The sequence below is a fragment of the Malus sylvestris genome, chromosome 5 (assembly GCF_916048215.2).
Source record: "Malus sylvestris chromosome 5, drMalSylv7.2, whole genome shotgun sequence".
NCBI classification, from domain to species: domain Eukaryota; kingdom Viridiplantae; phylum Streptophyta; class Magnoliopsida; order Rosales; family Rosaceae; genus Malus; species Malus sylvestris.
The window spans coordinates 45,466,651-45,481,927 of record NC_062264.1 but is presented as its reverse complement, the minus strand read 5'-3'; the positions used below and the strand labels follow the sequence as shown (position 1 = coordinate 45,481,927).

At 41.0% G+C, this 15,277-nt stretch overlaps 3 protein-coding genes across 5 annotated transcripts in view; 2 read left to right on the top strand and 1 right to left on the bottom strand.

The window, feature by feature from the left end:
* The first annotated feature begins 1,295 nt into the window (after positions 1-1,295).
* On the top strand, positions 1,296-4,752 carry LOC126620907 (uncharacterized). Of its 2 annotated transcripts, none has more exons than XM_050289223.1 (2): positions 1,296-2,386; positions 3,302-4,752. In XM_050289223.1, exon 2 carries the CDS (start codon positions 3,985-3,987, stop codon positions 4,657-4,659), a length of 675 nt encoding a protein of 224 aa, XP_050145180.1. In that variant the 5' UTR covers positions 1,296-2,386; positions 3,302-3,984; the 3' UTR covers positions 4,660-4,752. The 2 variants fall into 2 exon arrangements, with proteins under 2 accessions (XP_050145180.1, XP_050145179.1); XM_050289222.1 differs by lacking the exon at positions 1,296-2,386 and adding an exon at positions 2,542-3,083.
* A 343-nt stretch (positions 4,753-5,095) lies between these two features.
* The window catches only part of LOC126620908 (nuclear transport factor 2B-like), a 36,901-nt gene continuing 26,719 nt past the window's right edge, over positions 5,096-15,277 (bottom strand). For both annotated transcript variants that reach the window (XR_007622727.1, XM_050289224.1), the window contains exon 3: positions 5,096-5,112. The gene's annotated coding sequence lies outside the window, so the exon portion shown is untranslated. The remainder of the gene's footprint in view (positions 5,113-15,277) is intronic.
* Positions 7,221-13,732, top strand: LOC126620902 (polyadenylation and cleavage factor homolog 4-like). Its single transcript, XM_050289217.1, has 7 exons — positions 7,221-7,865; positions 8,548-8,649; positions 8,767-9,021; positions 9,654-10,370; positions 11,091-11,999; positions 12,085-12,633; positions 12,940-13,732. The coding sequence occupies exons 1-7, from the start codon at positions 7,506-7,508 to the stop codon at positions 12,982-12,984; spliced, it is 2,937 nt and encodes a 978-aa protein (XP_050145174.1). The 5' UTR covers positions 7,221-7,505; the 3' UTR covers positions 12,985-13,732.

The following is a 15,277-nucleotide window of genomic DNA, read 5'->3' as shown; positions in this document are numbered from 1 at the left end:
TCCGTTAGATCCAAGTACTCTAAGTCTTTTCTTAGAGTCTCTTCCAAAGTTTTCCTAGGTCTTCCTCTACCCCTTCGGCCCTGAACCTCTGTCCCGTAGTCACATCTTCGAACCGGAGCGTCAGTCGGCCTTCTTTGCACATGTCCAAATCACCGGAGCCGATTTTCTCTCATCTTTCCTACAATTTCGGCTACTCCTACTTTACCTCGGATATCCTCATTCCCAATCTTATCCTTTCTCGTGTGCCCACACATCCCACGAAGCATCCTCATCTCCGCTACACCCATTTTGTGTACGTGTTGATGCTTCACCGCCCAACATTCTGTGCCATACAACATTGCTGGCCTTATTGCCGTCCTATAAAATTTTCCCTTGAGCTTCAGTGGCCTACGACGGTCACACAACACGCCGGATGCACTCTTACACTTCATCCATCCAGCTCGTATTCCATGGTTGAGATCTCCATCTAATTCTCCGTTCTCTTGCAAGATATATCCTAGGTAGCGAAAACGGTCGCTTTTTGTGATCTTCGCTAGATTGCTCCGGTCATTAGTGTGGATAAGTATATAAATGGATAGAGATAGGAAAGCAAACACAAGATGTACGTGGTTCACCCAGATTGGCTACGTCCACGGAATAGAAGAGTTCTCATTAATTGTGAAGGGTTTACACAAGTACATAGGTTCAAGCTCTCCTTTAGTGAGTACAAGTGAATGATTTAGTACAAATGACATTAGGAAATATTGTGGGAGAATGATCTCGTAATCATGAAACTTCTAAGTATCGGAATGTGGTGTCGTCTTGACTTGCCTTATCTGTCTCATAGGTAGATGTGGCATCTTCTCTGGAAGTACTCTTCCTCCATCCAGGGGTGGTATCTTCAACTGGTGGAGATGCACAAGGTAATGTATCAATTTCACTTGAAGCTTACTTGTAGTTTCAGGCTTGGTCAAGCGCGATACAAACCATGTAGTAGGAGTCCCCCAAGTCGCCGAGCTAGGGGGTCTGCTGAAAGAGGTGACAGACAAGGTAAGCAATCAGAGCTCCGACTGATTGTTCACCTTCTCCCCATCTTGCAGCAGCATGAAGGATAAAGAGAAGAAAAATGAGAAGAGATGATATGAGATACTTTTGCTTTTGAAGAAGTAACTTTCCACAGGCTTATTCTTGAACTGAGCTGGAGGGTTTTCTGGTTTCCTCCAGAGTATAAGGCCGACTGAAGAATTTGAGGGTCAAAACAAGTCCATCAAATCTAGAGTACGTTCCACCCTGCTGATATGGGATACTTTTGCTTTTGACAGAGTAATGGATGTATCGGCGCGTGTGTTGTTACGCTTGTCTCCACATGCTTCCTTGTATCCTTCGCACTTGCCCTATCTGTTCCTCAAGCAGATGCGGAATCTTCCCTGGAAACATAAGATGTTGAAGATGAGTACTCGAGAGCAATGCCAGGTAAGTAATCAGGTAAGGGGTTCCAGGCAGTCAGTTCCTGGCTGGAAGCTTGATTCCAAGTGCTGACTGATTGCTCTCTTTCTCCTTGTCTTGCAGGTAAAAACAAGGCCAAAGGAAAAGACAGGGAAAAAGCATGATATGGGATACTCTTGCTTTTAACCCTGATGATATGAGATATTCTTGCTCTAGTATAGCTTGTTTGCAGAGGTATTATCGGGGGGAAAGAAAGCTGAATATTTCGAAAGGCTTCGTTGGGAGTGCCCTCTCAGATATGATGAAGGGTTGAGCATTTTTGCAGGTCTGCCTGTCCGTTGGGGATGGAGGTCGACATATATAGGAGTCTCCCTAACAAGTAGTAATGCTATTCCTTTACCCTGCTTGGTCATAGCACGGTAGTGGGAGCTGCCAGTTTCACATGTTTTAACTCTGTCAGAGCACTTTGAAAAAGTGGTCTGTGGTATCTGGCTCTCGAGATTCGGAGAACGATGCCTCTTCGATTTTTGAGAAAGCAATCATGCTGGGGGTCTGGCTCTCGAGATTCGGAGAGCAGTGTCTCTTCGATTTTTGAGGAAGTAATCATGTTGGGAGTCTGGCTCTCGAGATTCGGAGGGCGGTGCCTCTTCGATTTTGGAGCAAGCAATCCTGTTGGGAGTGTTGTCTCGAATGTGAGTAAAGGTTGGGCATGTTTGCTAGTCTACCTTGCCACGAAGCACAAAGGTTGACACACAGGGACTTTCCAATTATCCAGCAATGGTACTGTTCCTTTACCCTCTCTTCGCTTTTGAGAAAGTGGTCATGTTGGGAGTCTGGCTCTCGAGATTCGGAGGACGGTGCCTCTTCGATTTTGGAGCAAGCAATCTTGTTGGGAGTGTTTTCTCGAATGTGAGTAAAGGTTGGGCATGTTTGCTAGTCTACCTTGCCACGAAGCACAGAGGTTGACACACAGGGACTTTCCAATTATCCAGCAGTGGTATTGTTCCTTTACCCTTGTGGGTAATAATATGGTAGCTAGACCTTCAAAATTTATGTGTCTAAACTTTGTTAGTGTTGTTTCTTTGCTATTCTTTTACCTTTCTTGGTCAGAGCGATGTAGTGGGAGCTGCAAGCTTCACGTGCTCAACTTTGGCAGAGAACTTTGGCAAAGTTATCTGTGGTACCCATGAGCTATTGTTGCGTGTGGGAAGTGGGTGATTGAACAGTAAGATTCATGTGCTTTCTACTTCACCAAAAGTCTTCGACAGAATGCCCATAATTTCTGCAAAGCTGAGTGTGCGTGTGACAGGTGCTGACAAGGCTAGAAAAGTAGGTGCCTCTTCGATTTCTGAGATCGGCCCTCGTGGTCTCTGAGCAGCCCAGCTTTTGAGAAAACGAGCCCCTCTTCGATTGATTCGGAGAACGATGCCTCATCGATTTTTGAGAAAGCAATCATGCTGGGGGTTTGGCTCTCGAAGATTCGGGGAGTAGTGTCTCTTCGATTTTTGAGAAAGTAATCATGTTGAGAGTCTGGCTCTCGAGATTCGGAGGGCGGTGCCTCTTCGATTTTGGAGCAAGCAATCTTGTTGGGAGTGTTTTCTCGAATGTGAGTAAAGGTTGGGCATGTTTGCTAGTCTACCTTGCCACGAAGCACAGAGGTTGACACACAGGGACTTTCCAATTATCCAGCAATGGTACTGTTCCTTTACCCTCTCTTCGATTTTTAAGAAAGTAGTCATGTTGGGAGTCTGGCTCTCGAGATTCGGAGGACGGTGCCTCTTCGATTTTGGAGCAAGCAATCTTATTGGGAGTGTTTTCCCGAATGTGAGTAAAGGTTGGGCATGTTTGCTAGTCTACCTTGCCACGAAGCACAGAGGTTGACACACAGGGACTTCCCAATTATCCAGCAGTGGTACTGTTCCTTTACCCTTGTGGGTAATAATATGGTAGCTAGACCTTCAAAATTTATGGGTTTAAACTTTGTTAGTGCTGTTTCTTTGCTATTCTTTTACCCTTCTTGGTCAGAGCGATGTAGTGGGAGCTGCAAGCTTCACGTGCTCAACTTTGGCAGAGAACTTTGGCAAAATTATCTGTGGTACCCATGAGCTATTGTTGCGTGTGGGAAGTGGGTGATTGAACAGTAAGATTCATGTGTTTTCTACTTCCCCAGAAGTCTTCGACAGAATGCCCATAATTTCCGCAAAGCTGAGTGTGCGTGTGACAGGTGCTGACAAGGCTGGAAAAGTAGGTGCCTCTTCGATTTCTGAGATCGACCCTCGTGGTCTCTGGGGAGCCCAGCTTTTGAGAAAGCGAGCGCCTCTTCGATTTCTGAGATCGGCCTTCGTGGTCTTTGAGCAGCCCAACTTTTGAGAAAGCAAACGCCTCTTTGATTTCTGAGCAGGCGCCTCTTCGATTTCTGAAGCTCCGTCGAGTGCAGATTTTTATAGGGGCTGGCATTAAGTTCCAAAGCACACTTGAATATCCACCAGTAGAAGCTTCATTCTTGCACTTCTAAGATCTTGATTTGTCCGACCTCTTCTCTCTTCAACACCTTTGAAAATGTCTGGCCCCTCCGACCGTCGTTTTGACTTGAACCTTATTGAAGAGGCAGCCCCGCCTTCTCCAGACAACATATGGCGCCCATCCTTCGTCTCCCCTACTGGTCCTCTTACCGTTGGGGATTCCGTGATGAAGAATGATATGACCGCTGCGGTGGTGGCCAGGAACCTTCTCACTCCCAAAGATAACAGACTACTTTCCAAACGGTCTGATGAGTTAGCTGTTAAGGATTCGCTGGCTCTCAGTGTTCAGTGTGCAGGTTCTGTGTCTAATATGGCCCAACGCCTATTTGCTCGAACCCGCCAAGTTGAATCATTGGCGGCTGAAGTGATGAGTCTCAAACAGGAGATTAGAGGGCTCAAGCATGAGAATAAACAGTTGCACCGGCTCTCACATGACTATGCTACAAACATGAAGAGGAAGCTTGACCAAATGAAGGAAACTGATGGTCAAGTTTTACTTGATCATCAGAGATTTGTGGGTTTGTTCCAAAGGCATTTATTGCCTTCGTCTTCTGGGGCTGTACCGCGTAATGAAGCTCCGAATGATCAACCTCTGATGCCTCCTCCTTCTAGGGTTCTGTCCAGTACTGAGGCTCCAAATGATCCCCCTCCGGTGCCTTCTCTTTCTGGGGCTCTACCGACTGCTGAGACTTCTCCTAAGCAACCTTTGTGAAGGCTCCCTCTTGTGTGTTTATTTTGACTCATGTATATGTACATATTTGTAGCTTATCGGGGATATCAATAAATAAGCTTTCCTTCATTTCAACGTATTGTGTTAAATACACCAAAGCCTTCTTCGCTAAGGTCTTTGAATTTTCTTTTGTTGAAGCTTGTATGTTGAAGCTTTCTGAGTGGAGCATGTAGGTTGGGGTAGTGTTCCCTTAATTTCCCGAGTGAGGAAAACTTCTCGGTTGGAGACTTGGAAAATCCAAGTCACTGAGTGGGATCGGCTATATGAATCTTAGAACGCCATTGTGCTCGATCCTGTGTCATGTCCTTCGTTAGATCCAAGTACTCTAAGTCTTTTCTTAGAGTCTCTTCCAAAGTTTTCCTAGGTCTTCCTCTACCCCTTCGGCCCTGAACCTCTGTCCCATAGTCGCATTTTCTAATCGGAGCGTCAGTAGGCCTTCTTTGCACATGTCCAAACCACCGTAACCGATTTTCTCTCATCTTTCCTTCAATTTCGGCTACTCCTACTTTACCCCGGATATCCTCATTCCTAATCTTATCCTTTCTCGTGTGCCCACACATCCAACGAAGCATCCTCATCTCCGCTACACTCATTTTGTGTACGTGTTGATGTTTCACCGCCCAACATTCTGTGCCATACAGCATCGCCGGCCTTATTGCCGTCCTATAAAATTTTCCCTTGAGCTTCAGTGGCATACGGCGGTCACACAACACGCCGGATGCACTCTTCCACTTCATCCATCCAGCTTGTATTCTATGGTTGAGATCTCCATCTAATTCTCCGTTCTTTTGCAAGATAGATCCTAGGTAACAAAAACGGTCGCTCTTTGGTATTTCTTGATCTCCGATCCTCACCCCTAACTCGTTTTGGCCTCCATTTGCACTGAACTTGCACTCCATATATTCTGTCTTTGATCGGCTTAGGCGAAGACCTTTAGATTCCAACACTTCTCTCCAAAGGTTAAGCTTTGCATTTACCCCTTCCTGAGTTTCATCTATCAACACTATATCGTCTGCGAAAAGCATACACCAAGGAATATCATCTTGAATATGTCTTGTTAACTCATCCATTACCAACGCAATGGTTTCCCTACCGTAACAAAAAAAAGCTGAACTTTCAGGTAACAGTAACTTGAAACCTGCTTAGGAAATGGTAGAAACCTTATAAAATAAACAGTGAGGCTTGTTTCAGAAACTAAGCCATCCAAAACTTACTCTCAAAACAGGAAGGCTCATTTGGGATTGATTCTCTAGAGAGCACGACTGCTCATAAGTGCTTCCACTAGAAGCGCTTTTGATTACAAACACGTTGATATTTTTTTTATTAAAAATTGTGCTTCCAAAAGAAGCATCTGGCAATTGTTTTTCTAAAAAACGCTTCTATCATTCAAAAGCACTAGTTGGAGGCGAAAACGCTTTTAGCCCTTCTAATCCAATTCTCACAGTGCATTACAATTACAAGTAATACATTAATACTCGTCCCCTCTCATTTGGGAATTTAGCCATAGTCCTATCTACTTCTTGTTCCTTTTGTTAATTACAGACAATATAGACTGTACAGTACAGCAAAACCTTAGTGTTTGGCAATTTTAATCTTTGCTTCCAATTAAGTAATTCCAAACCAATTTTAACCTTCAGAGCAAAGAAACGCCTAAAATCCAACCACTTTGGATGCAAACTATGCTGACCACATCTTCAAAACATTATAATGCGATAAAGTTTTGTACTTGAAAAATTAAAACTTGTTGAGAGTATATAATAATTCTACGGGAAAGAAGAGACCTTACATGTTTTATAAGTAATTGTGTTACTTCTCACATTATCAATTGTTTACATGGTTTATAACCCTTTTTTAGCACTTTCATCCTTATAGCTTCATTTTGTTTGCACCATTGATCTGGGAGACACTAGTCCGTCAATGACTTTCTCTCGTGTAACTTAGCAGGGGTTACTGGCTTAAGCTGTTTTTTAGCAGGGTAAAAATATTACCAATGGACATCTGCTTAAGTTGGTGAACATCTCATTTTGCTCTCTTTTTATTTCTTTATCCTACTGCCGTCTCTACCATCATTGTTATCTCTGCATTCTAACCACCACATTTCACTATTGGCACCACCAACATAACTCCACCATTGACGTTACCATCACTACCATATTTGCTACCATCACTACCATCGCCACCCGCCAACCACCAACCCTGGTCGCCTTAGCTGTCGTCACCACAACTCCCACTACCGCGTTCATTTTTGTCCTTGTATACAATTATACCACTTTTAAGTTAAAATTTATAAACGGTTTTACATTGCTTTTCATACTCGCATTATTTTTACAAATGCAGTTTATCAAATACTCATCTGCTTTATTACTCTGTAAATGAGAATAATTCAGAATTTTTACATAAAAAATTTATTATCTTTAAATTGTAACCATTGGTAAATTAAATATTCAAGTAACAACAATCAAACCCGGATAAGGGAAAATATTGTGAAATTTTGATTTTGTCAAATAAAACAAGATAAACGACCTGTCGTTCCTTGGAAGAGAGCCGAAAAGGGAAATTGTGAAGGGAGGGAAAGAGGCGGACACCCGCGACCTCTCGGGTCACGAGGAAAGCCACTTCCCAGAATCAAAAAGCCAAAACCACGCCGTTTTCTTCTATTTCTATGGTGGTGGTGGGAACGCCAAACCCTAATTCTTATGCAATCCTCCTCCCCCTTCCGCCGTGGGCCGACACCCACAGCCGCTCTTCAATAACCCTAATTTCCCCAACAGCCCCAATTTCTCCAATAACCCACATCGACACTCCCCACTGTTCTTCCCCAAACTTCCATGGACTCGGAAAGGGTCACACTTTCCCGAGAGAATCCTAGAATCGCTTTTTCTCCGCACGCCTCCGCCGACGGAAAGGCCATGCCCGGTACTGAGTTAGCTCAGAAGCCCCAACCTCCGACTCCGATAGTCGACCGATTCAGGGCTCTGCTCAAGCAGCGGGAGGAGGACCTGAGGGTTTCGCCCGACGACGAGGTGTCGCCGCCCAGCACTGAGGAAATCGTCCACCTTTACGAGATGGTGTTGTCGGAACTTATCTTTAATTCGAAGCCCATCATTACCGATCTCACCATCATCGCCGGCGAGCAGAGAGACCATGGAAAGGGCATTGCCGACGCCATCTGCGCCCGGATTCTCGAGGTCTGTTTCGGTATCTGCGGGTTGCTTCTACCTCTTTTGATTATTCGACGGAGCTTTGCTGAATTGGTGTATGCCAATTGGGGATTTTTCTTTTGGGTGTTTTCTGTTTCTGTGCAACCCAGATTGGACTTGTGTAATTGTTTGAGTTCTAGGAATTGTAAAAATACCAATCTTTACTCCAAAAGTTCTAATTGCTACCACGCTGCCCAAGTTCATCTTTTTCTCTGTTTGGTTTCTTAGAAATTTAAATTTTAGATTCTTGATGTTACTCAATTGGGAAGAACAACTTCAAAAGTTGTAATCTTTACTTTCGCGTCTTTTTCTTCGTTTTCGATGGAGTATTATGAACAGAATGACCTGCAAAAGAAGATTTCATTAAGCTTGATCATACAGAATCTTTGTTTTCATGAACAAACAAGCAAAACTTCCCAGGGAAATATTAGCCATTCTTGAATCAACAACCTTAAGGCTACAGGAATTGCGATAAAAACAAGGATCAGCACCAAATTTTTGATAATATGTTTAAGATGCAGTTCTGAGTCGATTGTTGTTACTCTAATAGAACATTAATCTGCAGTTGAATTTTAATAACTGTGTCAGGCCTGCCGCACAAGAAGTTGTGGTGCTTCACACATTAGTCAAGTTGAAGATTGCCTAATTGTGTGATACTTGTCTATTGCAGGTCCCGGTCGAGCATAAACTGCCTTCACTTTATCTTTTAGACAGTATTGTCAAGAATATTGGCCGAGAATATGCAAAGTTTTTCTCTTCCCGTCTTCCTGAGGTTATATAACTTGACTGCAGCTGTACTTTTGTTATCCCTAATTTCAAGTATATGCATATATAGTGTTCTTTGGTAATCACACAACTCTATGTTCACATGATTTTATTTATGCATTAGGTCTTTTGCGAGGCATACAGGCAAGTACACCCTAATCAGCATCCTGCCATGCGGCACCTCTTTGGCACTTGGTCAGCAGTGTTTCCACCTTCAGTCCTTTGCAGGATTGAAGAGCAACTGCAATTTTCTCCGCAAGTAAACCATCAATCATCAGGATTAGCACCTTTGAGGACTTCTGAATCTCCTCGACCAACTCATGGCATCCATGTCAATCCAAAATATTTACGTCAGTTGGACAGCTCAACTGTGGATGGTGTAAGCTGTCCGTGTAATCTCTCTCTTCTAATCTGCTGAAAAGACACTTCAACCTGCATTTACTCTAGTAGTGAAAATTTTATCTATGTTTCCATTGGCTAACATTTTTTAGTTGTAGATCATCAGTAGAAAAGATAATTTATGAAGAATGTTTTTAGAAGAGTTCACTTTTTTCTTTTATTATAATGATTTTGGGTTTCTTTTAACATAAGGATTTTGGGTTCTCTTTTCCCAGTTGGTTTGTGATTTCCCTTTAGGTTTTATCGAGTAGGACATCAAATTCCTAGTAGAACTTGGATTGTTAATTACGATTTTCCAAGTCCGTGTAGAATTTGGATTTGATCCCTAAATAAAGGCCTAGCTTAGAATTTTATTTTTAGCGTCATATTATTAAACAAATTTTGAGACTTCGCCAAACTTGGAAAATTCAAGCATATAGCATAAAGGAAATTCAAGTTGATCATTTTATTGAATACGATGCTTGCCTATACTGTTTCTGTTTCACACTCTATGGAACTGTGGCATTCAAACCTGTAATTCTGTTAACTTAAAGGTCAAACGTATATTCTTAGAATCCTGCCATTATGCATAACAAGTGTGATTCTAATAATGCAAAGGTTGTATCCTTGCAGGTTGGACCCCAAAGATTAAACTCAACAGGAAGTGTGAGTCATTCACCTTTTGCCATGGGGTCCAATCAGTTGCACCCATCTTCAACTGCTAGGCTTGCAAGATCATCTTCGCCTTCAAATATTGGGCTTGATAGGTCTTTGCCATCAGCAGTTGATGAATATGCAGCAGAACAGTCTCCAAAAAGGTTTGTTGAGAGGGCTTCTCCATCTCATTCTGTGTTTGATTATAGACTTGGTGGAGCAATGGGTAAAGATGAGGAGTCGAATGAATGGCGAAGAAATCACTATCTTGATGGCAGTCAGAAGCGGTTTGAGACTTCTGCTGCATATAATGGAGTTGAGCATCAGAACCCAAGAGCTTTAATTGACGCGTATGGGAAAGACAGTGCGGATAGAAGTTTAAACAATAAGCCTCTGCTAGTTGGGCGGCTGGGCCTGAACGGTATAGATCGTAAGGCAACTCCAATGTCATGGCAGAATACTGAAGAGGAAGAGTTTGATTGGGAAGATATGGCCCCAAATTTAGCAGACCATGGTAGGGGTAACGATTTCTTGGCCTCAACTGTATCGCCTTCTAGAAGCTACAGGGCAAGCCGTGGAACACAAAATGCAAGCTCCTTGGAGCCAGATGTTAGGAGTACTTGGTCTAGTCAGGCACATCCACCATCAGCCAAACGGTCCTCTATTATAGCTGAAGATCCAGTTCCCCCACTTGGTGTATGTTCCCTCTACTAGTTTGTTAAGCATTTTGGTTTAGTTAACATGAAAAAATAAATGATTTTTATGTTTGCCTTCACTTAATTAGTTGGATTGCAAACTTTTCATAATTGCTTCCCTGATATTTACATGTTATTTCTACCTATATCCTGCTATTTTTATTCTGCCGTATTATTTATTTCTTATATTAGGGATTTTTTAAGTCTTTTTTTGGGGTTTGTGGGGTGGGTTATGTTAGGCCGTGCAAAACTTGTTCCAAACTATTTTTTAACTCGTTTCTTGCATTTTGGGCCCACTGTCTGTCAGCAGTAGTTTGGACTAGTCAGTTTCTAGGTCTAGTGGTATCTTAGTTGAGGTCCTGGTCACCTGCCATTCATATATTCTTTTTCTGCACCTGTGACTGCATTAAAGTTTAAACCACAACAATATTCATTGGAACTTTCTGACACTGAAATTCCATCTTTGAAATCCCAATCCTTTGCTTGACTGAACATAAAACTATAGCACCAGAAGATCATTCAATCAGTCTCTGTTTCGGTCAGGCTATCAGTCTATGACCACTTGCCTTTTCTTGTGTATAGTATTCCAAACTGATGTCATTTCTATCATGTATGTTCCCTTTTATTGATTTCTGCTATCAAATTCTCTTTAAGGGGTCAGGTGAAAAATGATTCCAATTTATTTGAGCTCATCTCTGAACATTTAATATCGTTCTTACAGTTCGGTCGTGGATCATCGGGTGCTGTGTCTCGATTTCAGTCTGAGACAAATCATAATCTGAGTTCTCGCTACCCTCAAGACGCCTGGAATATGCCTTTGCATCTCTCGCAGCCTTTGCAGAATCCCCTTAATGCCAAAGGAAGAGGAGGGAATATTCAGACACCCTTTGTGACAGGCGGTATATATTCAGGTGGTGAGAAAATGTCCGCCTTTAGTGACAAGCCTCGAGATATTGATACACAACTTCATGGGCCCATTGCATCAAGAATGGGTTCCTCTAGTGTTGACTCCGTTACTGCTGACTCGAGATCTGGGATGCCAGTGTCAATGGGTTTAAGGCCTCCAGTAAACGTGCATAATTCTCACCCTCCCCCTGTGCACTCAGTTTTTGCAATGCAAAACCAGAGGAATCTGTATGGTTCAATAAATTATAGCAATACTGTAAAAAATCAAAGCCCATATAATCCTTTATACATGCCGGAGCAGCAGTTAGATGGCTATGAAAACAAGGAGTCGAGGTCAACAAAGTCAACTCAGATGCCACAATATCGTCCCTTACAACCACAGTATCGTCCACGTCAGGAGGCACGGGAGAATATTTTTCCACCTGCAGAAACTCAGGTGCCACCTTATTTAGTGGTACCACCCTTAAATCACGGATACACTTTGCGAGGTCCCGTACCTTGTCAACATTTGGGCATACCGACCCCCTATAACCCAAATGGCACTTCGCAGTTCCCCTTGCCACCTCTACCACCAGGCCCCCCTCCTCCCTCGCAAGGCATACTTTCTGTCCAAAACCCTGGTTCAGTTGTCTCTAGCAACCAGCCCGGGAATGCATATTCTGGTTTGATTAGTTCTCTCATGGCTCAAGGTTTGATCTCATTGACAAATCAAAGCCCTGTCCAGGTATTTACATGACATCCTGCTATATTTTTCTTTTGGAATAGTTGATATATGCTGGGGATTCTGAACCAAGTTATTAAATGTTTAGGATTCTGTAGGAGTCGAGTTTAATGCTGACCTTCTCAAGGTGCGTCATGAATCTGTAATAAGTGCCCTATATGGTGATCTCCCTAGACAATGCACAACCTGTGGCCTTAGGTTCAAGTGCCAAGAAGAGCACAGTAGTCATATGGATTGGCATGTGACAAAGAATCGTATGTCTAAAAACCGCAAGCAGAAGCCCTCTCGCAAATGGTTTGTAAATACAAGCATGTGGCTCACTGGTGCAGAGGCATTGGGTACCGAGGCAGTCCCTGGATTTTTGCCTGCTGAGACCATAGTGGAAAAGAAGAGTGATGAAGAAATGGCTGTTCCTGCCGATGAGGATCAGAATTCGTGTGCATTATGTGGAGAGACTTTTGATGAATTTTATAGTGACGAGACAGAGGAATGGATGTATAAAGATGCTGTGTACTTGAATGCACCTGACGGAGCAACAGGAGGCATGGATAGGTCACAGTTAGGTCCTATTGTGCATGCTAAATGCAGATCCGAGTCAAGTGTGGTCTCCCTTGAAGGTTTTGGACAAGATCAAGGGGTATGTCTCCCTATTACATTGTAATTTTCATTGCTTGTATCTGCTTCCCTGAAAATCTTATCTGACAATGGTTTTTCTGAATATTATGGTGTGCATGTGACTCCCAATTATTTTCATGCTATTATAGGATGTTAGTGATTACTAGGATTGAATGTGTTATGCTTTACTAGTAATATTTCTGATAAGAATGGAAAAGCTGGATATGTAATAGTATGTCATATGCATGCACCAGAGACATACTCGGTTTCTGCAAGCTGTGCTGAAAATTTATGTGCTTATTTTGAACTCTTTTCTTCTGACTCGCAGGGAATTATTGAAGAGGGTAGTCAAAGAAAACGATTGCGGAGTTAACATAGTTAGATCGACTTCCGAGTTCACTGTAACATTATGAGTTTCTTCTTTTTTATGGTATTCTCTCAACTTTTTTTTTTTCATTGTTGGAGTATGCATCACATTGGCTTTTTCAAGCCAGCTTGTATATGTATGGTGGAATTTGTACTCATGCACATTATCTTGCAGCAAAAGGTTACAGCTTCTCTTGCCATATTGTTTACTGGCACTTTTACATTTGCTGTCCAAACATACCAGAAGGGGGTCATAAAACCAAAATCTATCATCCTTTCAGGCTTGAGTTTAGACCATCTGTTAAATTTGATAAAAGTGGGATGGGGTGGTTTGGTTTTTCGTTGTAGCATGTTTCGAGAGAGTAGGGAGAACCGTTGGATCAAATTCTGTTAATTGAGGGACTTCTGCAATCCATATTTTGTGTATGTTTGCTTGTACATTCTGCAGGGGAGTGCTCAATGGTAGTTCCTGTAAGCAAAAGACATCCTCAATGCTTCATAGCTTGCTCTTCTCAGAAAATCAAGTTAATGGAAGCTAATGTGTAATCCAAGTTTGAAGATGCTGATGCCCTGTGTCAAATTCGTTCTCCTTTTTCCTTTTGAGTTGGTTTTTAGAGTCGTTACAAATTACAATGTACACTGGATCCTGATGACTTTTCCGGATAGCAATTGTGATGAAGTTACTGAACTTACCAAATTAGTTTGTACTCTGGATTCCCAAGAAATTTTAATATAGTTCTGCTCATATCAATTTATTATTTTGTTTTGATTTTTTCCATAGCGCTATGGAATGTAGAGAAAATCAATGTATATCAGAATTTAGTTAACGTGGGGAGATTTTTCAGTGTGACCGGAATACAGGATGGTACATCATATGTTACTTGGTTGATTACCCTTGTGTTATGAAATTGATTAGAGTAACCATCGTGCAGCTCTTTCTTTTAGTCATTTGCACGCAAAAAGGGTCTATTTTAAGAATATTTTTTGTACCAAAGAATAAGAGGGTAAAGGGGAGATAATATTTTTTGCGATTAAATCTATAACTTGTTTCTAATCATATAACATCAAAAATAGTGACACTAAGCTCATCCATTTCCTCTTACTGTAGATAATTTAGTTTTTCAAAAAAAAAAAAAAACATCAAAATAGTTTAGATAGAGTGATTCCATAGATCTACATTGCATCATAGGGTTAAATTGTTTATTGAGGTTATTTCAGTCCATGCATGACAATGTTCAATATCTAGTTATGTTAAAAGATATATTTCATATGTGGATTGTCCTAGTGAATAGGACATTTTTCTTCAACCCATTGCATTCGAGTTTAAACCATCTCACCTCTTCTGGGTCTAAATTAGAGTAGTAATATCATTTATAATAAAAAATAAATAAATACATTCAATCAAATATGATATTGAATTTTACAAAAATTAAGTTTATGTAGGTATCTTTTGATGTAATTCTTCTCTTCGTAAGAGGTAAATATATAGTGTACAAATTACAAAGTAGGGGTGTAGAAAGATACATGTTTCCGATTTTAACTATAAAATTTTCGAATCCGACAAATTGGAATGGAAATTGAATGTATTTAGAGATTTAGAGAATTCTGAATTTCTTATCCAAATTTTTCGAATATGTTCCGAACTTATTCTTAGTAAATAATCTTCTGAATTTTTCCGAACTGTTCCGAACATTTTGTTCATTGTTTTGATATTAAACTCACATTTATATATTAAAAAGGATACACATACTAGTATACCACACAATTAATTGAATTTACACATAACCATATACCAAATACTAAGAAAAATAATAATAAATTACATGTGCGTAAAGGTTAAAAAATATTCAAAACCTTAAAAAATATATGAATTTTCGATTTATGTCCGAAATTTCCGGGATTAATTTGATTCTGAAATTTCTAAATATGCCAAAAATTTTGAATTTGAAAATTGTGATCCGATCCAATTTCAAAATTTTAGAACGGAAATTAAAACGTTTTACGATCCGATCCTTTAGAAACACACACCTAGTACAAATCTATGACAAAAGAAAAACAATAACCACTAATTCTAAATAGGTCCCTTCTAAATATAGTAGGAAATAAATCTTATATAAAAAATGTATCCCACTAAATACCATAATTACAATTTAAAATTAAAAAAAATATATTAGTTGTTAAGAAGATCAATAGAGATCGAACTTGCACCATAATGTATAAACATAATAACATTCTGCCACTTCGGTAGAAAGCTTTCTTCTTGCGAACAACATATTTAGTCTTACAGTCAAATGCAAATC

Bases quoted from the DNA above. Each gene is read 5' to 3' on its own strand.
- LOC126620907 (XM_050289223.1), top strand. From the start codon at position 3,985: ATGTCTGGCCCCTCCGACCGTCGTTTTGACTTGAACCTTATTGAAGAG.
- LOC126620902 (XM_050289217.1), top strand. From the start codon at position 7,506: ATGGACTCGGAAAGGGTCACACTTTCCCGAGAGAATCCTAGAATCGCT. The intron at 7,866-8,547 runs GTCTGTTTCGGT...TGTCTATTGCAG, and splicing joins TCTGCGCCCGGATTCTCGAG to GTCCCGGTCGAGCATAAACT. The intron at 12,634-12,939 runs GTATGTCTCCCT...TCTGACTCGCAG, and splicing joins GTTTTGGACAAGATCAAGGG to GGAATTATTGAAGAGGGTAG.